At 39.6% G+C, this 22,376-nt stretch overlaps 5 protein-coding genes across 7 annotated transcripts in view; 2 read left to right on the forward strand and 3 right to left on the reverse strand.

The window, feature by feature from the left end:
- Positions 1–4,268: 4,268 nt before the first annotated feature.
- LOC105355827 (cystatin-C-like) lies at positions 4,269–6,763 on the reverse strand. The gene is made up of 3 exons (XM_011484692.3): positions 5,087–6,763; positions 4,656–4,766; positions 4,269–4,547 (listed from the first exon to the last, which is right to left on the reverse strand). The coding sequence occupies exons 1-3, from the start codon at positions 5,285–5,287 to the stop codon at positions 4,470–4,472; spliced, it is 390 nt and encodes a 129-aa protein (XP_011482994.1). The 5' UTR covers positions 5,288–6,763; the 3' UTR covers positions 4,269–4,469.
- A 654-nt stretch (positions 6,764–7,417) lies between these two features.
- Positions 7,418–9,418, reverse strand: LOC101167477 (cystatin-C). The gene is made up of 3 exons (XM_011484693.3): positions 9,030–9,418; positions 7,911–8,021; positions 7,418–7,761 (listed from the first exon to the last, which is right to left on the reverse strand). Exons 1-3 carry the CDS (start codon positions 9,219–9,221, stop codon positions 7,684–7,686), a joined length of 381 nt encoding a protein of 126 aa, XP_011482995.3. The 5' UTR covers positions 9,222–9,418; the 3' UTR covers positions 7,418–7,683.
- On the forward strand, positions 9,376–14,451 carry LOC101166982 (epoxide hydrolase 1). 2 transcript variants are annotated; one of them, XM_004077472.4, is made up of 10 exons: positions 9,376–9,525; positions 9,611–9,664; positions 9,759–9,972; positions 10,038–10,218; positions 11,800–12,009; positions 12,084–12,213; positions 12,352–12,563; positions 12,650–12,758; positions 13,811–13,936; positions 14,024–14,451. In XM_004077472.4, exons 2-10 carry the CDS (start codon positions 9,642–9,644, stop codon positions 14,223–14,225), a joined length of 1,407 nt encoding a protein of 468 aa, XP_004077520.1. In that variant the 5' UTR covers positions 9,376–9,525; positions 9,611–9,641; the 3' UTR covers positions 14,226–14,451. The 2 variants fall into 2 exon arrangements, with proteins under 2 accessions (XP_004077520.1, XP_020565398.1); XM_020709739.2 differs by having other exon boundaries at positions 9,381–9,525; positions 9,616–9,664.
- On the reverse strand, positions 14,240–16,098 carry mad2l1bp (MAD2L1 binding protein). Its single transcript, XM_004077473.4, has 3 exons — positions 15,750–16,098; positions 15,259–15,530; positions 14,240–15,191 (listed from the first exon to the last, which is right to left on the reverse strand). Exons 1-3 carry the CDS (start codon positions 16,048–16,050, stop codon positions 14,670–14,672), a joined length of 1,095 nt encoding a protein of 364 aa, XP_004077521.1. The 5' UTR covers positions 16,051–16,098; the 3' UTR covers positions 14,240–14,669.
- A 422-nt stretch (positions 16,099–16,520) lies between these two features.
- The window catches only part of LOC101165914, a 30,871-nt gene continuing 25,015 nt past the window's right edge, over positions 16,521–22,376 (forward strand). The window contains exons 1-12 of one of the 2 annotated variants that reach the window (XM_011484695.3): positions 16,521–16,644; positions 16,847–16,910; positions 16,998–17,108; positions 17,222–17,338; positions 18,188–18,285; positions 19,818–19,933; positions 20,005–20,147; positions 20,248–20,416; positions 20,922–21,047; positions 21,121–21,296; positions 21,370–21,429; positions 21,508–21,561. In XM_011484695.3, the coding sequence (XP_011482997.1) occupies positions 16,565–16,644; positions 16,847–16,910; positions 16,998–17,108; positions 17,222–17,338; positions 18,188–18,285; positions 19,818–19,933; positions 20,005–20,147; positions 20,248–20,416; positions 20,922–21,047; positions 21,121–21,296; positions 21,370–21,429; positions 21,508–21,561 (1,314 nt within the window). In that variant the 5' untranslated portion in view covers positions 16,521–16,564. The remainder of the gene's footprint in view (positions 16,645–16,846; positions 16,911–16,997; positions 17,109–17,221; positions 17,339–18,187; positions 18,286–19,817; positions 19,934–20,004; positions 20,148–20,247; positions 20,417–20,921; positions 21,048–21,120; positions 21,297–21,369; positions 21,430–21,507; positions 21,562–22,376) is intronic. The other variant, XM_023963705.1, reaches the window with a different exon arrangement.

Below are 22,376 nucleotides of genomic sequence, written 5' to 3' on the forward strand. Positions count from 1 at the left end.
CCTGCATTTGGTTGTTCTATACCTCTGTCCTTTTGTCATTGATCTCTAAACACTTTTTGTCCTGGTCCTTCATTTGATGTTCATAATCTGTACTTTTTTATCTGTGAAGAACAACTCCTTACCAATCTTGTTTCAACTAAAATCTCTCTTTCTTAACATCTTTGACTGCTTTCTAAAAACTTCATATCTCCAAACACAATTTTTTATGCGAAAATTTGCTAAAAGAAGTGAATCATTTTGAAGATACGACAGACTCCATTTCTATCAAGAAACAATTTTCTTGGAAGAATTCCACGCTGGAAAAAAAACTGACCTTCAATTGTCCTCTCAGTGCAGTACTATGACGAAAACAGTTTTTTCTAAATGTAACTCTTCGTTGTTTAGATAACATTTATGTATTTTTGTCACAAAAAGTAATAGAACTTTTTATTAAAATTCCTTGTCCTTTTCAGTTGTCAAAGCTGTGTTATAGATATTTTCCCCAGAAAAAAAGGAGCTCATTACACCACCGTTGAAGAATATAGCTGAAGGATCGATTTTTTTGGTGATATTTTAATATTTTGGAAATATCTAAATGGTAGGAGTGAAAAAAAAAAGGTATTTGGGAATTTTGGTATCGGTTTCAATTGCTGGCAAAACAATTTTTAATCTATTATTTGTAAGCAAACATGTACTTCAGCATCTTGCTTTTGTACTTTACTTAGGCCGAATCCGAATAACCTCCCTACCCCTCTGGCTCCTCCCTGTCGCTCCAATCATAGGGGCATTTGAAGCTTTGGTGGTGTCCAAAAGTATTTTTTATGGAGGAGCCATTGCGACTTATGGCTGGTTATCCCTCCGCCAGTGGGGGGGGGGGTCCGGTTGTTATGTATGACTATTAATGACGTCATCGAGCGGTAGTAATGTCCGAATTTCACCCTAACTACTAAAAAACAATTTGGTGCGAGGTTATATACTGCCCTGGATTTTAAGAGCAAGTCGGACGCCACTGTGTTTCTGATGAAGAAAATGTCAATGTAGGAAAATACATTTACATACATTTTTGTGACAACATTTTTCAAACGCAATGCATTGTGGTCTATATTCCCCAATCTAGAGCAACTGGTTGAGCAATTCTGCAGGCTGCAGCCAGGGTTTACTCATCTAGAGAGCATCACTGCACACTGGCTTTGCGCAGAGACGTCTGGGAAATTTCTAGGGCACTGGATTTTGGAATTGTAGATTTTGACAGCCCTACAAAATGGCAAACGCATTAGCGCACTATGTAGTGAGTGGGAATTCGTACTTAGACACTACTTTTTCCATATCTCACTGCTTTTTTAGCTGTAGACTCATCCAGATGAATCTGTGCTGAGGATCGGTACAGGAAGTCATTCCTGCCATCGGCCATCAAACTCCACAATTCATCTGGTAGCCATGTGTGTTCATGCATAGAAGAGATTTTTCTTTCCTGTATATTTTGTATTTATTTCATTGTGCTGCTACTACAACTGAATTTCCCTATGGGGATTGAAAAAGTTGATCATAATGACAGTGATAATGATTCTAATAGTGATAAATGGGAGGGCTATAAGGAGAAGCAGTGGGGGTACAGTGGAGGAATTTGGATTCTGGCTTAGTTTCTTTGCTCTTATTCAGTAAACAGCACGAAAACGTTTTAATGCAGTAAAGTGGAGAAAAGTCTAATAACAGTTAACAAATGTTTGTCACAAGCAAGCAGTAATCACACAAAGCAACAGCAGATTTTGATTTACAGTTTCATTGCTGATATTGTTTTTTTGTTGTTGTTGTGTTTTCCTGTTTCAGTTCATCGGCAAACAACTTCAATCCAGAAGAATCTGTGTGGTTTTCTCTTAATAGCAATTCTGTTCCAGCAGTATCCAAATTCCTGTCCATTCATTGAATCGCACGACAAATTTGCATCGATAAGACTGAAAGACAAAAGATTAGGAAACATCATTCAGCTTTTTTTATAGTTTTAAAATACAGTTACAAAAATAACAAACTGTTATTTACTTTCCCTTCAGGGACAAAACACAAATTTTATATTGAATTTCATTTATCAATACAATCATTACCTTAGCCCGATTTGGATTTATGAAGACAGGGCACCAATCAGCCATGCTGCCCTTTTTGCACACAGTTCTTGCTATAATCACATTAAGGATGCACCTGTAACCTTCCCGCTGCTGCAGAGGAAAAAAGAAAGAGGAGTTATTGTAAAGGAAAACAAAACTTCAACAGTGAATCAAATTGCAAGACAACACAACAGAAATTAATTTACAGAAAAGATTCCTCCAACTTTATTCAAGAATATTTCCTATTTTCTGGATTCCATCAAATCCTGTTTATCTGCAGAGCTCATGAGTTAAATGCTGCTAACCGTTATCTGAGCCCTGATGATCCTCATCACTTTGTAGAGGTAAATATCTGGGGAGGCGTTGTTGTAATTTTCCATGGCAACTTTCAGAGCTGCCTGGACTTCTGGATCGTTGGGGTTTGCGTCCACTCCACCATCTGGGTCTTGACCGAACCCAACGGCAAGCAGAGCTGCCAGCAAAGGAAAAGCCAGTTTCCACATCATTTTTGTGCCTTGAACGCAGCCAAAGACACAAAACCAGACAAATAACCCCAACGTTTCCTCCAGTTTTATACACACAGGTTTATCATAGTCTATCTGGACATGGGGGGGGGGGGGATCTCAGCCAATCAGCAGTGAGAAACTACTGAGCCGTCTCTCCGTGAGTCTTTTTTGATTCACCTTAAAAGCTATTATAATCTTTATTTTTCAAATAGTGGTAAGAAAGTTTTCCCTTTTAACCTTTTGAAGTCACGACGGTGGTCTAATTTCAAGGCTGTTCAGAATTTGTTTTTCTCACAGTAACACCACTCAGGGTTGAATTTTTTGTTTCTGTTGTTTTTTTAGTTAAATCAATTTTATATGTGTTTTTTTGTGTGTCTCATTTGTGATTGATCCCTGTTAGCTTTTGTCATGTATATTTGTAAAATGAAGTCTCCATCCACAAGTCTTGGTCTCCTTCACACCACCTTTTATTAAAACGCACAATGACAATGGTTTAGTAGGAAAATACAGAAAAAAGGAAAATACTGTCCTTTTTATGTGTCAAGTTTTATCCTGGTTCTTCATACAAGACTCACTGTCTGTACTTTTTTATCTATTAAGGACTAGTCTTTCCAAATATCTTTATAATCAAATTGTTGATGTTTGAGTCTGCTCTTATCACAGTACAATGAAACTATGAAACTGTGTCAATTAAAATGTAATGATTTCTTATTTAGATGATATTAAGGTGCTTTTGTTACTAAATGCAATAAATGCATTTTATGTTGAAAGGCTTTGTTCTTTTTTACCATCAGTTTCTGTGTTTGATTTCACATTAATTTCCCTGAAATAGTTTTCCACTTAAACATCCAACATTCAAATGCCGCAAATACATTTTTATTTTATTTTCTAATCCGAAGAGCTTTCTTTATTGAAATTGTCGCATTTATGTAGTTTTCACGGTCTCGCTGATTTGCAGATGTTTTTCATTGCAATTTTAAATGTTTTTTTTATTTACACAGTGCTCTGTGTTCTGCGTCCTGATTGGCTGGAGACCTTGTCAATCAGTCTCCTCTGTGCCACAAATCACTGCAGTTTGCTAAATAGACAAATCAATGGGCTTCATACCGGTAATTTTATGATAAACTCAAAATCATAAAGTACATGAAGTCATAGAATTCAGTAGGTAATGGCTAAACTAAACTAAACGGACTAAACTAAACTGGGCATCCCTGCCAAAAATGAATTCCCGTTAAAAAAAAGAAGAAACCTCAGGGATGCAACATGTATGTATGTCCTCATTTATTTAATCGTGTATCTATTTATTGGGTATTACTCTATTTTTACTTGCATGTATTTTATCCCTTTTACATTTTTATTTGAACTCCAGTGTTTTCCTCAGAGAGATCCTCCACATTAGCGATTGCTTCTTCAAAGTGAACAAGGTCGCTGCAGTGGGATCTCTTTGATTTAATTTAACCAGTTGATGTCAATCAATTCCTTGATTTATAAAACTTCGCTTGGTAAAAAAAAATCCATACATTCAAACAGGATGTTTGTTAGGATTGTGATGTTTATATTAAAAGTAGTTATCCTGAGTTAAATACGTCTTTGTATGAATGTATAACTGCTGATTGTATTGTTTTTTGCATTGTTCTTGCTTCGATTGCTTGAAGTAAACCATTTCAAATACAATCAAATCAAATCAAATCAAATATCTTTATTGTTTAACCAGGTCTTTCATTAATTACACTTTTTTCTTCATCCATAGTTTAAGCTCACATTTTATTCCTGAAATCACATATAGTTCAAAGAGAACTTCTGTAATCACACACAGAATGGAAACACTCTTTAATTGAAATGCAGAACAGTTGAATCATTCCAGATGAATCCGTGTGGATTTCGTCTAAGAGCACCTCTGTTCCACCATCACCCAACGTCCCAACCATCCATTGTTGTGCACAACGAATTTGCACTGGTAAGACTGAAAGAAACGACCAGAAATCATTTTTCACAGTTAAATACACCTAAACACAACAAGGAACTGTTTTTTAGTATCTGTTTAGGACAAAAAACACAGCACAATAAGTACCTTAGCCTTATCTGGGTCCATGAAGACAGGGCACCAATCAGGCACACTGCCCTTCTTGCACAGGGTTCTTGCTATAATCACAGTTAGGGTATACTGGTAACCTTCCAGGTACTGTTTTAGGCAAGAAAAAAAAAGAATGTAATGTTATTTTAAAGTAAAACAAGCAGTGAATCAAATTGACAGACAAAAGAAAGAATTTACTTAAAGACAAAGATTGAAATATTTAAAATAAACTGTTCTCAGTAAAATATATTTAAAAAAATAGTCATGATGTAAAGAAAACAGAAAAGACTTTTTCAAAATGCACAAAAACTGCTTTTACATCTTAAAGCAGATCAATGAACTTCACTTTTTTCAAAAATAAATTCTTATTCTCTAGATTCTATCAAATGTTGTTCATCTACAGAGCTCATCGGTCAAATGGTACCAACCTTTCTCTGAACTCTGATAACTTTTGTCACTTTGTAGAGGTAGATATCTGAGGAGGCTTTGTTGTATTCATCCATGGCAAACGTCAGAGCCGTCTGGACTTCTGGATCGTTGGCTGCTACGAGCTCAAAACCTTCTGGGTCTAGACCAAACCCAACGGCAAGCAGGACCGCCAGGAAAGGAAAAGCCAGTTTCCACGTCATTGTTGCTCCTTGAACGCAGCCAAAGGCACAAAACCGAATAAATAACCTTAATGTTTCCTCCAGTTTTATACACACATGTTTATTATAGTTTATCAGGACATAGGGGGGAGGGGGGGACCTCAGCCAATCAGCAGCGAGAGTCTCCACTTTCAGTGTCACATCTTTTAATTTATCTAAAAGATTTTTTATAATCTTTTCTATGATAAAAAAAAAATATGTTTTTGTCTCTAGCTTATACTTTTTCAGGTCAAGATGTTTTGTATGTCAGATCTTGTTTTCTCATTGTCATCACTCCAGGATGACGTTTGAGGTTCCTGTCATTGTTTGGTTTGATCAATTTGAAAAATTTCTTAATTTCTTTTCTCATTTCGTCTCTTTTGTTTCTGGTTAATCTCGGTTGGCTTTTGTCATGGTTCAGTTGAGACAGTTTTTTTTTCTCCCCTTGATGCACACCTCTGTGGTCGTCACAGTTTGTCCACAACAAACACCATGTTCACACACAAGAGTATCCATCTGTACACGTGGCACCAGGACACACTAAGCAGGAGATCGATGATCTACTTTGTATTCCTTTCAGGCAATCTTTCTCTTTGACATTCAGGTAAAGAGGGGCAGACTTGTCCACCAATCCCTACCTAGTGGTGATTTGGGATTGGTGTGGAAGGAGGATTAACAGACCCAAACGATCTGCTGGGAACATCTGGGAACATCTGACTGAGACCCTCCGTCAGGGAGGTTTTCCACTCCCACATTCAGGAGACCTTCAAACAGATATGGAGAAACTTGGACATTGAGTCCAAGTTGACCATGTTCTCCAGCTGTGGTTGTCTGTGGTTGCAAGGTCTCGGGTGGTCTTCGACTGGAGAAATTATCGGGCGGTGGAAGGAATCCTTTGAGGATCTCCTCAATCGTGCTGACACGCCTTCAAGGCTGAGGACTTTGGGGTGGGTCCATCACCAAGCTGAAGTCACGGAGGCAGTCGGTGAGCTCCTCGGTGGCAAGGCTCGGGAGTGGATGAAGTCCGCCCCGAGTACCTCAAGTCTCTGGATGGTGCGGGAGTGTCTTGGTTGACAAGTCTCTGCAGCATTGCATGGCAGTCGGAGACAGGTACCATTGGACTGGCGGGCAGGGGTGGTGGTACCGGAGAGTGTGTTTCAATTACCAGGGGATCACACTCCTTGGCCTCCCTGAGATAGTCTATGCCCGCGTACTGGAGAACAGTTTTTAATCATTTAGAGCTCTCAGGATATTCTGTTTTAGGGCTGTAATTGATCTGAACACCTAATACTTCAGACTTAACACGGTAAATACCTGTCAAAAATATTTCACGTCAACAGAATAAAAACACGGTTTTCAATTTACAAGTCATTTGCTAAATCATACAAACCTATAATATTTTAGCAAACATTAGGCTCTTTCACGTGTATTCTTCCTTTTAAGGTTTTTATTTGGTATTTTTAGTCAAAACAATTTAAATTTGACAGTTTTGAATTTTTTTCTGCCAATTTAGCATTTGTCCTCGCAGCTGTATAAGAGCATTGTGGAATTTTAGCACGGTTTATATATTTTTCTTTTCTTTATATAACAAATTTGCACTTTAGCTTCATGTCAAAGTAATATTGTCTGTTACTTCTGCATTCCTTTTTTTGCATTAACTTTCTTCCTTTTTCTAGATTGCTTAGTTTCTTAAACTGAACAAGAAAATAAAATGCTTCTAATTTTTAAGACACAATCTGTACACAGAATAGAGATGAGAATCATTTAAGAGAAAAGAAAGATTCCAGTGATGTTTTTACACTTTAGGATGTTTGTAGAAATATGTAAATTAGGTGGATTCAAGTGAAACTTAAGAAATAAAATTTAAGTCTAAAGTTTACAGGAAGCAGTGGATGTAGGAAGAATGGATCTTTCAAATACATAATAAAGGGCAAAGATGCTGTTCCCATTTTTAAGATTAGTTTTGCTTAAATCAGCCTTGAAACTGTCAGAGACCTACCTGGGTGGATTAATAATCTGGCCAACCAGCTTTACCAATCCATTCTTCAAACATGAGGTTTACCATGCAAGTTGAAAAAACCCAAAAGAAATTTGATGTCAGAACCAGATGAAATCAACCACCAAAGGGACACATTCAGAAGACATGAAAGGCAGATTTAATGATCAATTTGTTCAGGTTTTAACAGACAAAAAGTTAGCAGCTTGCTCATTTATTAGAGCTAAAACTGAAAGGGTAATTAATCCATGACCTACAAGTTTTAACAAATAAAAAACGGAATAAGGGAAATCAAAATAAGCATATATGGATGTTTACAGTTTTCAATTATTATAAAGAGAGTTCAGATAAATAACAATCAGAGCAAACAATGTTGATCCGAATGAATTCCTGAGCTGTTCCTTCACCCACATTTCTCCTTCAACACTCTGGTGTCATTGAGCCACGTACGACTCCACACAGTAAAGGTGCACTGGTAGGGCTGAAAGAGACCAGAGCACAACAACACCATTATTCACACAAACGAGGGACGTTCAGTTGGATTAAAGAGACTCACTAAAGCAGAGTAACATCGTGTTGATTGCATGTAAACCAACTTTTTTTTTGTTTTATTGAAAAAAAGAAAAATACCTGGGCCAGTTGTGGGTCTGTGTGAGCACTACACACTTCATTGTCGCTGCCTTTTCTGCATGAGGTTCTGGCCATTTTCACTGTGATGATGTATTTGACACCTGCAACCACCTGGAAGATTCAGACAAGCAAGCATTAAAAATAAAGTTAATTCAATACTTCTTCAAACTAAACTTTATATACATAAATGCAGAGCAAAAACGTTTTTCTTCTACATTGTTTTGGATTTATTACTTAATTTTAAAATATTCCTCCTCCTAAAGCCCCATACGGTGGAACTCTATTTATTTTTTGATGAGTAATTTTTTTCTTGCAGTGCTAGGGCGGTCGACCTCTGATTGGAATATTGCAGGTTCGAATCCTGCTTTTCCCACGCATGTGGTGAAGTCTCCTTGGGTGAACCGTTGGGGCCAGTGTTCGGCAGCAGGTGTGTGTGTGTATGTGTGTGTATATGTGTGGTGTGAATGGGTCTGTGACTGTAAAGCGCTTTGGGCCTTTAGGGAAATAGAAAGGCGCTATACAGGTTTACACCATTTACCATTTGTTATTCTCTGTTTACTATTTGATAACATATATAATTTGCTGTATTTAGTCAGTGTAGAAAAATATGATTTTCTTTGCTTTGTTTTGGATGCACTTGTCTGTATATTCTGTTAATGGGTCTAAATTCAACAAAAACAAGAAAAATACAGATAAAGATATTACAATCCTTCATTTGACAACGCCCTGGATGACAATACACTGAATGCAAACAATGTATTTAAAATAGTTCATTGTTGAGCAACTGAAAGGAGGAAAAGAAGAACAAAGACTAAGGAAGATAAAGAGGACGAAAATTAAAACCGATCACGAGCTAGAAAAGAAGTTTTGATTCAGTTTAAACCATCATAAACCCATTTAAACATGTAGAGACAATAACAAATAAAGATTTAAATATTCAAAATGATACTTAAAAAACTATTGAATGTTGAAAACTTTATTAACAAAGGTTTTGTTATGCTAGGCTAACGTGGCGCAGTTTTAAAAATAGAGAAATGGCCACGTCACTGTGGCGTTTATAACAGTTTTACCTAATTAGAGCTCGTTAATCTAAAGGATCAAAGATCAGAAGTTTCCTACCTGCGCCTGAGCCCCGATCACCTCGGTCACTTGGCTGACGTACATGTCGTTGGATCGGTTGTTGTGCTTCCGAACGGCGTAATTCAGGGCGTCCAGGACACCTGCGTCATGGCTGTCAATGTCCATCAACCCCCCCGTCATAAAACCGAACCCAACGGCGAACAGCGCCGTCAGAAAAACGCACCTCCACATCCTGACTTTTTGACAAGAAGCCGAAAACACCAAAAACAACACAAACAAGTTCGACGTCGCTTCCGGTTTCTCCTAAGACTGCGTCACTGCTGAATGGGCGGAGTGGCGTGCGCGTGGACCAATCAGAATTCAGGTCCACATGAACCCGCGTCTTAGGGTTTTTTCCCCCCTCCTGCCTGAAAGTCTGTCGCCATTGGATTTTGGAATGTTTCCCTAAACGGACACTTTATAATAAGTAAAGTTCGGTCCTCCAGAGTGAAAGACTTTCCTACAGCCCCGCGGACACTTCAAAGTGCCAGAAAAGGTATGTTGTAACAGTCAGAACTGTGTAAAAAAGACATTTTTCTTTTTACTAAGTGGAGGGAAAAAACTGACCGTCCTGTAATCAGAGCAGGTTAAAGGTCACCTGTGAGCCGCAGAATGGAGAGACTGCATCTTTTAAAGTAAGGCTATATTTTCTTTAGCTCCGGATTTAATGAATGTAGTGACATTTATTATTATTATTTCTATTATTATCATTTGTTTTGCATCTTTTAGAGACTCCTTCTTCGGCCTGGAGACTGTCCAGCAGCAGCTCATCATTGGATCCGTTGTTGCTGCCACAGGAATTTTGGCTTTTTTCGCTCGCAGAAGCAGCGAAGTGAAGACCATTCCTCTTGGAGACGGTTGGTGGGGAACAGGCCAGAAGCCAGCATCCGAGGATGAAGCCGTCCATCCCTTCACCATCCAAGCCTCAGACAGAGAGATCCAGGTATGGAGGACCTGGCCTTCAAAAAGCTGCAGGCGTTCTTATGCCATAGTGGTCTTCTTCAACAGGACCTGCACGACCGCATCGACAGAACCCGCTTTGCTGAGCCCTTGGAGCACAGTGGCTTCCAGTACGGCTTCAACTCCACGTATCTTAGGAGGGTGGTGTCCTACTGGAGGAATGAGTTTGACTGGAAGAAGCAGGTGGCGGTGCTGAACACGTACCCACACTTCAAAACCAAAATCGAAGGTATGCACAGTTTTGTTGTACTGCTTTTCTCTTAAACAGTGTTTCGGTTGCACACAAGCAACCAAAAATACATTTAAAAAACAAAACAAAACAGAAACTCTGTCGTCTACGGAAGCCTATTGCATTCAATTAAAAAAAAAACAACTATAAAACTGGTGTTTTAGTTCAAACTTTTTTTGTCTTTTTTATTTTTTTTATTAAACTACAAAAGCAAATAACTTTTTCTTCCGTTTTTTGAAATATATATATTTTTGTTTTTCGTTGTAATTTTTGTCAGAACTACAACAGTTGTAGTTTTTCCAAAAGAATGCACTTACATTTTTTTTTATCTTCGGAAGACAGTGGATTCATAAATAATCGTTGTAAAACGCTCATATCAATTAGATTTTTTTACTTCATGAAATCTAAATCATATCCGTCGTTTAACAAAAAAAAGAAGCAGTGAGCATGGTGTCCAAATTGCATTTAAATTCAGGGCACTACATAGTGGCGCTCTATATCATTTTTTAGTAGTTAGGGTGGGAATTCGGACATAGCCAATAACTCTGTAGTCTACGGAAGCCTACTGCATTCAATAAAAAAAAACACAACAATAAAACTGGTGTTTTTGTTCAAACTTTTTTTTCTTCATTTTTTATAAAACTACAAAAGCGAAGATTTTTTCTTTATTTTAAAATCTATTTTTTTGTTTTTCGTGCTAATTTTTATCAGGACTACAACAGTTGTAGTTCTGGAGCGAGGAGATAAGGGGGCGTCTACAACTTGCGTTACTTGAACCTGCTGGTTCACTTTAACAGAAAGAGGAATAATATTACAGATTTCTGTGGAATTTTTTTTTTAACGATGATACGTTCTTGCCATGTTTTGGAGATTATTTATAGTTGAGTCACTGAGAAACTGCTGTTGTTTGTTTGGGATGTTTTTGTGCACTTTATTGACGGCCCCTGCCTCCCTCTGCAGTTTCCATCAAGGCAAACCTTAAAACAGGCAGATCCTATCTGGAACAACTCCTCCTGTAGCTCATTTCCTGCATTTCCTCAAACACAAATAAACACTTCATGCTGGACAATATAACGAATTCTTCCCCAACGTTTTCTTAAAGTTTGCAATTATTATTATTTTTTTGGGGTTTATTTCCAAGAGAGATCTTAAAGGCAGCTGTTTTTCCCTCCAGTTTATTAAAATGCATTTTTATGCAACCTTTCAAATAACCCCATATAAAAAATAAACTTTTATACAAAACAAGACAAGTCCACAATGCAGAAAATACGATAATATAATGAAAAGAACAAAAGATAAGTAAATTTAACATCAGTTAAACAGACAAACTTGAAAAACCAAATCATAAAACAGAAAGAAACACTTCTCTAGAAGGTTTTACATTATTTAAGTCCTGATCACATCAAAACTGGCAGTCAGAAAGATTCCATATGTTTGAAAAGTTCTCAGTTGTAGAGTGTAGTGCTAAAGTTGGGGGCTCTAAGGGATGTGGTCCATAATTAATTTTGTTGGGGGCTTCTTGGAGATTTTTCTTCAGGCACAAAAGTTTCGAACATTTCGACCCTTTTGAATCCTCTGCAGGACTGGACGTGCACTTCCTTCGCGTGCGCCCGTCACACGCCAGCGGCCAGAGGGTTCTTCCTCTGATGCTCGTTCACGGCTGGCCAGGCTCCTTCTACGAGTTCTACGGGATTCTCCCACTTCTCACTAAGAACCAGGACGGCGTTGCATTCGAGGTCATCATCCCGTCCATCCCGGGCTACGGCTTTTCCGAAGCCTCTCACAAACAAGGTGGGTGGCGCCTCATCGATCCCAGGCTTTCCCGCTCACGCTGAAGTCATGGACAAAGTCTTTCTCCTCGGCAGGGTTGGACAGCCTGGCCGTTGCCAGGATTTTCCTGAAGCTGATGGAGCGTTTGGGGTTCTCGCAGTTCTATGTGCAAGGAGGGGACTGGGGCTCCCTCATCACGACCAACATGGCACAGATGAAGCCTGAGTGAGTCCTGAACAGCAGCCTGTGGGAACCACAATGTCTGCTCTGTGAGAACAGATTCCCAAAGACGGTCAAAACTCTCGTAGCTGAACAAAGTGCTGTGAAAGAAAGTGAAAGGGTCTGGCATTTGATCTTCTGCAGGTGTGTGAAGGGTCTCCATCTCAACATGTGCATGTCCACGAGGGGCTTCAAGATAATGCTGTCTCTGATGATCGGCCCCTATCTGCCCTTCCTGGTGGGCCTCACTCGGGAGGACGTCCGACGGCTGTTCCCGTTCTTTAAGAAGAACGTTTGGGAAATCCTGAAGGAATCTGGCTACATGCACATTCAGGCCACCAAACCCGACACCGCAGGTGAGAGGCCACGCCCGGAGACCGGGGACAGAGTGCTGGTCACGCTTGTCCTCCGAGATCCCCTCTCAAAACGATTTCATCCTCAGGCTGTGGGGTCAACGACTCTCCTGTCGGGCTGGCGGCCTACATTTTGGAGAAGTTCTCCACCTGGACCGATTACAAAAACAGAGATCTGGCCGACGGGGGACTGGAGAGGTAAAAAAAAAAAATGCTTCCGTTTCTATGGCAACCTCTCCCCATGTTTCACACATACGCCACCTGATTTAACGTTTTATTGACCTTTGACCTCAGGAAGGGGCCACCATCTTGAAATCACCTGACCCCCCCCCCCCCCCCCCCCCAAAAAAAAAAGTCAACAAGAAATCTAAACTCCTGAGGGATTTCTATCCATCACCTCATCAAGCATCGTTGGGAAGCTACTTGTAAATTAATGTTGGATTTTTAGAAGTTTTACATTTTGAATGGGGTTAGTGTGGCCAACTTGCAAAATTGGCGTTCCCGTTGCTTGCACATTTTTTTACTGGAACGTTGTGAAGTTTTAAAATGTGAATCCTCAAGCTGAACAGAGCAATGGCTGTGTCCACATTGGAGGGCTGCGTTCTTTGTGGGCGGCTTACGTCACAGCGACAAGCGCTGTCCGAATTCAGCGACTCCTTCAAATGCAGCCGAGTACGTCCTTCTCTTTCACGATTTTAAGGATTGGTCTGGTGTGTCCTTCTACACTGCATATATCCCAAGATGCATTGCGGCCCAACTTGGACCTGTCCTGACAACAATGGCGGACCGTGAAGCGGGACCCAGAGTTGGAGATAATTACACCTTTTTAATAATTACACCTCCAAGATTAAAAGTTGGATCAAATAAGCAGGGAATTTTTTTAAACTCCATGCCTCCTCTCTTCTCCTCTCCTGTGCGGGACTCACGGTTGCTAGGCGACAGGACATACGACACGAACATATTAGGAAAGTGGGTGGGGTTAACAAAAAACCTGTTAAGGAAATCAAAAAAAGATTGCTTTTTGCAGATTCTTCCAACAATGACAGACAACCAGAATTTCAAGTGGTTGCCATGGAGATAAAACCAATAGAAAAGCTGCAGTTAATTTCTTTTTTTTAATGAATTTGTCGTGTGCTTCTCTAACCAGTGTGGCAAGGGGAGAATTGGGGGGCGGGTTGCAGTAGCTCAGGCTTCACGTGTAAAGGCTCATTTACTGGGGTTAATTTTTCAGTGAACATCCTTTTTTACAGGAAGTACAGCTTGGATGACCTTCTGACCAACGTCATGATCTACTGGACCACCGGCTCAATCGTTTCCTCCATGCGCTTCTACAAGGAGAACTTCAAGAGCGACCCCAACAGCAGAATCGATGGCCTGTATGCAAACACACACACACAAACTTTTACTCTCCAATCCTGACATTCTTTTTCAAAGCTGTTGATCCTCGTTATTCTGTGTTGTAGAACCGGGATTTTCGTGCCCACCGGTGTGGCGGCGTTTCCCAACGAGCTGATGCACTGTCCCAAATCCTGGGCTCAGATCAGATATCGGAACATCCAGTCCTACACGCTCATGCCGAGCGGCGGTCACTTTGCCGCCTTCGAAGAGCCCCAGCTGCTCGCTAAAGACATCATCCAGTTTGTGAAGAAAGTGGAGAAGCTGTAAATGCAGAGCAGGAGTCATGATGCTTTTGGTTTTAATTGTAATTCATCATTCTTCACACAAATATGCTTTAATCTTCTCTGCACCTGGTTCGCTCTCCTTGATGCTAGTTAAAAATCATTTTCAGTGAATAACGGATGTTAACTGTGTCCCGAGATATGAATAACAAAAGCAACGACTTTTGTCAAACCGTTCAAGTCTTGTTCATTAAAATGTATTGCACAAGCGGCGATGTCTGGTGTTTTCTGGAAATACCTGCATATTCTGTTCCCCACACAAAGACAAAACATTCTTTTGTATGCCAAAGGTAAAAATAATAATCAACACACATGCACATGAATGTCATGATCTTAATGCGAAAAAAAACAACCATTTTACTAAAATAAACATCCACTCGTTTATATTCCACACAGACACACATTCTGATGATCCAAATCCCTTTTAGTGTTAGTTGCTGAAGCCCTTAATAGTCACAGGTGCCTGGAACCAAACATAATCCTGCCAGTCGGCCTTTTCCCTCTGCTTCTCACAGACGTTGGGATCTGTGGCCAAAGCGATGATCTGGTTTTTGACCCGGGTGGGAATCTTGAATTGTAATTTGGGGCGAAACCAGTCCACGCCGCAATCCCTGTGAGCCAGGGCTAAAACGGTGGTGGGCATCAAGCGAACGGGTCTGGAGTCGGACAGGAGGTCGGCGACGAAGAGCGTGCGGAAGAGGAGCCTCAGGCAGGAGGACGCTCGCAGACCCTGCTCCCCGCCGACCAGCAGCAGGTCCTCCATGTTGATCTCGTAGAGCTCCTTCGGCAGGACGAGGGAACCGCCCATCATCAGTAAGACGCGCGGGACTCTGCTGAGGGAGAACAGCACTTCCAGCTGGTGGAGCACCTCCTCCAGCTCCTGAAGGGTCTGCTGACACTTGTAATCCACGTCTGCGGAGTGGACCTTCCTTGGTCTCACCACATCTTTATCCTGAAAAGAAACACCACAATTTGAATTTTCTATAAGAGCCACCGACGGCTGGAAATGTGCTTCTCACCTCCACGTCTCGCTGCTGCTGCCGCTTCTGGGAGAACACGAGCTGCTCGTACGTCATGGGGAGCTGCTGCCGCTGGTAGAGAACGCATTTGAGGATCTCGCTGACAAAACGGTAGCTGCCATCTTGGGTCACGGGGCCGGGGAAGATCACGCTCACGCAGCCTTCTTCCTTTGCTCTCCTCACCACCTCAGCATCCCTGTCCTGCGTGTTTGAGTGGCGTTCACTGGCAGACTCCTGACAGGAAGTGGCCTCCTCCTCTTCCTGTTGCTCTTCTGTAAACAGTCCATATCTGTTGCCAACATCACAGTAACCTGGTAGACATATTAACTAATTGACATATAGATTTATGTAAAGAAATCGATGGCTAAAATATAAAGGTTTATTTTAAAGCCAAATTATGCTAATTATTTAGCAGGAAGACCACATAACAGTCAGAATGAGATAAACGTGTTTCCTTTTAAAATTCTTCTAAACTCTTTCGACATTGTTACCTTGATGAATTTCTGTGTTTTCTTTGTCCTCTTCGCGCTGTTCAGAAGAGACATCGGTTCCGTTTGGGACCGTCGCTGACAGCTTCTCGTCAGTCGGTTGAGGAGAGTTTGAATCGTCAGAAAGACATTGTAAACTCAGGTCTAAGTACGTTAAACTCGGTTCTTCTCGTGAACTAATTTCTTTTTCGGAGGGAAAAGACAGTCGCCGCTTCACCCTGCTGTCTTCGCTGTTTGCGGCGGATTGATTTTCGGAGACTTCGGGATCTAGAGTCGTTTTTAGCACCAAACAAGGTTCCGCCATGTTTTTTTGAAAGTCGGCGCCTGCTCGGCTCTACCCAACTGCACCATGGGAAATGGTTGAAGTGGTGCGTTCAAATTTTTCGGAAAAAAATAGTTTAAAATGTTTTCTGTCTTGTTTACAAACGAATAATATAAATAATAATCATCATAGGATTTTGTATTGTATGTTTGACTGGCATACTGTAAGACATTAACTCTAACATGTAAACACATCATACTTTGACCACCAAAACAAAACTACAGAAAAATCATACCATTCAGAACAATATTTTATAAACTAAAGTACCACATATTTTATAACATTTCTTTTGCTAATGACAGATTTTTAAGTCGGGAAATCACACTGCAAATGCCACACTAAACAATGCTCAGTGCACCCCCTAGTGCCTGATTTGTGTAGTGCATCCAGTAAAAGTAGCCTTTCTTCCTCAGGTGTGATAATTAGTCGACGTTCACGTGGAAGAAGATTAATTCATTACCTTGAAGAAAACAGAAAGACAAGGGTGACGACCTGAATGTTTCATTCCTTTGAGTGGTTTTATTTTATCATGTCTTCCGTGCGCGTGGCTGTTCGAGTCCGCCCTTTGAATAAAAGGTAGATTTAAGTTTGCTTAAAAATTGGCACTACTTCTTCTTGCTCATGATGATTATTTGTTTTTTAACATTTTGTTTTTGAATATATATTTTTTGAGCTCTTCTAATGATAACTTTGTCAAAAAAAAGCTTTTTAACCCAACTGTGGTTGTTGTTGATGTTCTTAAAAATGTTTAGTTGATTGTTTTTGGCTTTTTACACAGGGAACAGCAATTATCATCCAAGAAAACGGTTCACATTAGGGGGAACACAATATCCATTCAGAAGGTATGGAATCACAAAATGATGCGAGAACAGTCTGTAGAAGTGAACAAGGTCAACAATGATCTGAGTTTTTGTCTGTTTTTATGTTAGTCTTCACCTGTGCGAGGGGAAAAGGTGAAAGACAGAGAGAAAACATTCTCATTTGACTTTGCTTTTGACTCCATGGACACAGAAAGCTCCACGTTTGCATCCCAGCAGAAGGTACATGTTTATTCTATATGATGGAAGATCTTCTGATCTTTATTTTAATTTTATTTTTTACCAAAGTTTGTGCTTGCAGCATATTTGTTCTTGATGCATTTTGTTTTGCTCAGATTTTCCAGGAATTGGGTTGTGGTGTGTTGAAAGCTGCATTTGAAGGGTTCAACGCCTGCATGTTTGCTTATGGGCAAACAGGCTCAGGGAAATCCCACACTATGATGGGTCTGAAAGTGAGTTTTTCCAGTATTTTCAGTACTTTGTGGCCTGCCCTGTGCAATGTGTTCATGTTTAAATATATATGGTATTAAGCAATAATAAGATGAATGTATATAATTTGAGAACATCAAGTTTTAAATTAAATAATTTAGTTTTTACTTAAAAAAACTAATGAATATTAACAGTTAGTGGGCTTCTTCCTCATGCTTCTTACATCTACTTAATTTCTTGTTCATCCTTTATATTTTTAAAGGGTTTCCCTTTTTATACGTGTTTTTTTGATCCATTATTAGTCAGGGCCTTTTGATGATGTCTGCAGGAAAATGCCATGAGTGTGAGGGCAGTAACCGCTACGAGCACCACAGCGTTTCAGATTTCTGCAGCTTTGCAGAACATCACAGAACCTTTTTAGGCGATGCAGCTTCAATAGACTGGCTTGTCTCTTTTTTACTAATCAGAAAATTTGACGTGCCCACTGAAGCATTTCGCCCTTCACCTTATTCTTCGATGGAAAGTTTTAAAATGTGGGAAGAAGTTTCTGCTTGTCTTTCTGGAAACGTATACAAGGTCATGAGCGGAGCTGCTGTTCAAGCTTCTGGATAATTCTATATGACTCTAAATGCTGACTGTCTTTTGATTTGTGATTTAAAGAAGGCAGCCGGCTCACACTGGAAAATTGCTTTCACGCTTAAGTAACTCCACTTCAGATCAGCCCATTTGTTAATCAGCAGCATTTGCTTGTGTTTCTATAGCAACACTGAAAAAAACCCAAAATATTAACCACTAGTAGACATTTTTTTTAAAGATATTGCTTTCCATAGTGTTGTGAACATTTATCTAATCACTTTTTTTGTCAAATTTAGGATGATAAAGGTTTGATCCCTCGGATCTGTGAAGGTTTGTTTATGGAGATGTCCGAAAGAAGCAAAACTGATGCCGTTTCGTTTCATACGGAAGTCAGGTAAGTTTTAAACAAAAGCAAAACCTTTTTTAGACAAATATAGAAGTACAGTTGTTTACTAAATCAACAAACCCCTAAAAGATGCATTTAGCTTAATACTTTTATTGAATGTCGGTATTTTATCACCTTGGGTGCCTTTTTTGTTTCTGGTTCCCGTTTGAAGTCTTTGCATTTTTAGTTACAGTCTCAAATAATTGGCGCTGACATCATCGCCCCGCCTCCCTCCTGGAAATGCTGACTGGAATTTAATTATGCGACACTTTTTGCACTGTGGATGTGAAAACGAGAAATTCAATCTCCTCTTTGCATTTTTCACTTTAAAATGAGCGATGTTGAAGTAGAAAATTAAAATGCATTTTGGAGGATTGATTTTTAACTTTATTTTTGAGTCATTTGAGGTAATTTGATGCAGTCACATTGTGAAAATAAAAAAGCATTTCTGTTTTTGCCGATTTTAATGGTCAAATTAGATATTTCTAATGAATTTTGCTGCACATTTACCAGAAAACCTTTTGAAAATAGCAAAAACCATTTTCTTCATCATTTTATTTAAGTGACAGAGTGAGCGGTGTTGAAAGAAAAAGAAAGCGGTTTGGCAGATTGACTTTTCACTTTATATGTGAGTCAACAAATGCAGCTTCATTTTGAAAATGAAAAAGCATTTCTGGTAGTGACCTCTATTTTTAATTATGCTACAGAAACGCTTCCATAATTGGGAACTTAATGAGACGTTTTTTTTTATTTTAAACTTAGTCGGTTTTCATGGATCACGGAGGATGGAACCACTTTGGTCTAACAGAGCTCACTTAAATTATTTATCGTTATCGAGATATCAAACTGTGCAAAATGCATATCGCAAAAGTCGCTGAAAATGACGATAAATGATTACGTTAAATGTGCTAAAACAATCTTATGGCATCAAATATATTCTTTATGCATTTGTCTAATCAGATGGAGATCTTTTATGATAGATGGTCGCCTCCTATCTAGACTAAAGGGTTATTTGGAGTATAATTTAAGTAATTTAAGACTCTCCTTTACATTAAACTGTTGCAGTGAAATGGAAATGATGTTTTTAGTTGTTTTGCTGTTTGTTCATGTAACGCAAGTTATATGGTCATCGAAATATTGATCACAAATATCGTAAATTGCGAATTTTCATATATTGTGGAGCCCCTAAATGTAATTAAAGATTATGTACAAATTCATTTAATCTCATACATTCATCAGCCCCCCTCCTTTTTTAATGTTTTAAACAAAAACAAAAAACAATTAAAATAAAAAAACTTTAAAAATAGCAAATCTTAAAAATAAACCTCAGAATTTATTCTTTTCTTGTTGCTCTCGACAACAACAATCTTTATCTGACAAACTCCTATTCACTTTTAGTACAATAGATGCAATTAAATTGTTTAATGAAAGATTCTCAAAACAATAGTTTTTGACTTGAATATAAAATTAAAAAACGGGGTAAAATCATAAATGTTTGGATTTTTTTTCCCTCCTCTTTGTCAGACTTTTTGTTTCCACAGCTATCTGGAGATCTACAACGAGCGAGTTCAGGATCTTCTCAAGAAGAAACCCTCACCGACCACTGCTGTGGGTTTGAAAGTGAGGGAACATCCCCAAAATGGACCCTATGTTGAAAGTAAAGCAGGAAATCTATATTATTTTGGTATTTAAGATCTGGAAAGAAGTGTAACGGCAAACTGTGTGCAGATCTATCCAAACACGTGGTTCACAGCCACGGTGACGTGGAGGGTCTGATCCTTCTGGGCGACGCCAACCGCACCGTCGCCAGCACGGGCATGAACGATGTGAGCAGCCGCTCGCACGCCATCTTCACCATCACCTTCACTCAGGTGAAGCGCAGAGAGGAAAACATATTCAGTCTTAATGGAAATCCTTAAAGTTTGGCATAATCAGTTTTATAAAATGTTTTTTTATCATTAAATCTTGCAGGCGTGGTTTGATGCTGACTTTCCACGCGAGTTAATAAGTCGGATCCACCTGGTGGACCTGGCGGGCAGCGAGAGGGCAGATTCGACGCACAGCACAGGCATCAGGCTGAAGGAAGGAGCAAACATCAACAAGTCCCTGGTTACTTTGGGAAGTGTGATCTCAGCGCTCGGTAAAAACCGTCTCAGTCCTCCTCCTCCCGATTAAGTCCCTGTCCGAGGGATCCACTAAAGATTTAATTTGTCATTTTTAGCCACCAAAAACCACCCCAAAACAAAACGGGTGTCATTTCCAGGACAGTTTCTGCAGAGTGGCAGCATTTCATTAGAAATTTGCTTTGATTTGTGGGCGGGACCATTGAGGTGGAGCAACCCCACCCCAATGGTTGAGGAACTAAAGATACAACTAAACTACTATTTAAGGAAGAATTTTTCCTATTTATTTAATTTTTTGTTTATTTTTTTGCTTTACATCGACCGGTCCATGGGACAGTTGACATACAATCTTTTTTCCGTTTTATTTAGAATGTGATTCTGAAGGATGTTTTATTTAGGGAAAACTAAACTTTGAAAGAATGCTGACAAATGAGGGCTCTAGAAAGGAAAAATAGTTTTTTCAGATGTTTGCAACACTGTCTGAACTAATGTATGGTTTTTATTCTGTTTTGTAACCTTTAGCTGACCAAAGCTTGAGTGAAAAGGCGACCAAACGGAGGAAGATCTTCATCCCCTACAGGGACTCGGTGCTGACCTGGCTGCTGAAGGACAGTCTTGGTGGAAACTCCATAACCACCATGATAGCGGGTATGAAGACCTCCTAAGCTGCCTTCAGGTGTTTTGTTAGTAGTTTCCTTTGCATTGTAAACTCTTGTGGCAGCAATTTCCCCCGCTGAGGTGAACTACGAGGAGACGCTGAGCACTCTGCGGTACGCCAGCCGAGCTAAAAGCATCGTGAACACGCCCACCGTCAACGAAGACGGCAGCGTGAAGGTGATCAGAGAGCTGCAGGCAGAAGTGGAAAGGCTCCAGACTCTACTGGCAGAAGCCACCCAGGTCCTTTCAGTTAGGGATGCCTGAAATATCACGCGTTCAGACAGAATTAAAAACCGATAATCTGTTTTTTAAGGATGCTCATCAGGGGTCGTGTGTGCTGGTAGAAGAGAATCTGCATCAGAAAGAAGCAAAGGTGACTGAAACTGGAAAGTTTTTTTTTATTTTCCTCTATTTTCTTTCTTAAAAACTCAAATTTGATTTTGTTTCTTAGGTTGTGGCTCTAAAAAAGAAGTGGGCTGGTAGATGGAACGACACTATTCTGCAGGTAATGTGGGAATTTCAGCTTCTTTCCATTTGAGTTTGCGCCTTGCCTCATGACTATCGGAGGGAAAGAACTTCATGTGCCAAAATAAAAATCTACCAAAAACTACAATTCCCAGAACTCCACCCTGTCACGTTTGGTTTCACTTGAAAAGCCCCAACTGTCCTCTGTAGATGCCAACATTTTTCTAGAGGATATATAAAAAGAAAATTAAGCTCATGACTGCATTTTTGAGTATTTTTTTATTCTAATCATTGTGAATTCGGGAGATGAAAAATGCGGGTGGAAAAATAGCTTGTCACAAAAAAATGCACAGGGGGGGGGGGCTCCATTATGTTGCATTCACTGGCATGTGAAACAGGATGAGACTTAACTTTTTGTTTCAGTCAATCAAAATGTTATTTACGTTTCTTTACCCCTTTGTGTTCATGTTTGGGCTTGTAGCCCCGCTTTAAGTTTTTGGTTTTCTTCGCTGATTTTCCTATTCAAAATTTTATTAATAAAGCCCACTATTACAACAAAAGTCGTCTCAACGGACTTCAAACCGGTAGTTGTGTAATAAACATGAATCATAAAGAACATCATAGAATTCAATAGAAATTGGCTAAACTAAACCAGGCATCCATCTCGGCAAGGAAAAACTCCTAAAAAAAATAACCTAAAACAAACGGATTCTAGGAAAGAAAAAGAAAGAAGAGGAAACATCAGGGGTGTCCACATGAAGGAGGGATCCTCCTCCAGGTCAGACAGGCGAGGAGCAGAGTTGTTACAGAGAATTAGCTTATTTAACTCTACAAATACATGTTTAAATGGTCCAG

The sequence above is a fragment of the Oryzias latipes genome, chromosome 15 (assembly GCF_002234675.1).
Source record: "Oryzias latipes chromosome 15, ASM223467v1".
NCBI lineage: Eukaryota > Metazoa > Chordata > Actinopteri > Beloniformes > Adrianichthyidae > Oryzias > Oryzias latipes.

Coding starts and splice junctions, on each gene's coding strand:
- LOC105355827 (XM_011484692.3), bottom strand. CDS start 5,287: ATGACGTGGAAACTGGCTTTTCCTTTCCTGGCGGTCCTGCTTGCCGTT. Junction 4,767..5,086: donor TTATCAGAGTTCAGAGAAAG/GTTGGTACCATT, acceptor TGCCTAAAACAG/TACCTGGAAGGTTACCAGTA. Junction 4,548..4,655: donor TGGACCCAGATAAGGCTAAG/GTACTTATTGTG, acceptor CGTTTCTTTCAG/TCTTACCAGTGCAAATTCGT.
- LOC101167477 (XM_011484693.3), bottom strand. CDS start 9,221: ATGTGGAGGTGCGTTTTTCTGACGGCGCTGTTCGCCGTTGGGTTCGGT. Junction 8,022..9,029: donor TGATCGGGGCTCAGGCGCAG/GTAGGAAACTTC, acceptor TGAATCTTCCAG/GTGGTTGCAGGTGTCAAATA. Junction 7,762..7,910: donor CAGACCCACAACTGGCCCAG/GTATTTTTCTTT, acceptor GGTCTCTTTCAG/CCCTACCAGTGCACCTTTAC.
- LOC101166982 (XM_004077472.4), top strand. CDS start 9,642: ATGGAGAGACTGCATCTTTTAAA. Junction 9,973..10,037: donor CCTCAGACAGAGAGATCCAG/GTATGGAGGACC, acceptor CTTCTTCAACAG/GACCTGCACGACCGCATCGA. Junction 12,759..13,810: donor GCCGACGGGGGACTGGAGAG/GTAAAAAAAAAA, acceptor CCTTTTTTACAG/GAAGTACAGCTTGGATGACC.
- mad2l1bp (XM_004077473.4), bottom strand. CDS start 16,050: ATGGCGGAACCTTGTTTGGTGCTAAAAACGACTCTAGATCCCGAAGTC. Junction 15,531..15,749: donor AAACACAGAAATTCATCAAG/GTAACAATGTCG, acceptor GACTGTTTACAG/AAGAGCAACAGGAAGAGGAG. Junction 15,192..15,258: donor AGCAGCAGCGAGACGTGGAG/GTGAGAAGCACA, acceptor GTTTCTTTTCAG/GATAAAGATGTGGTGAGACC.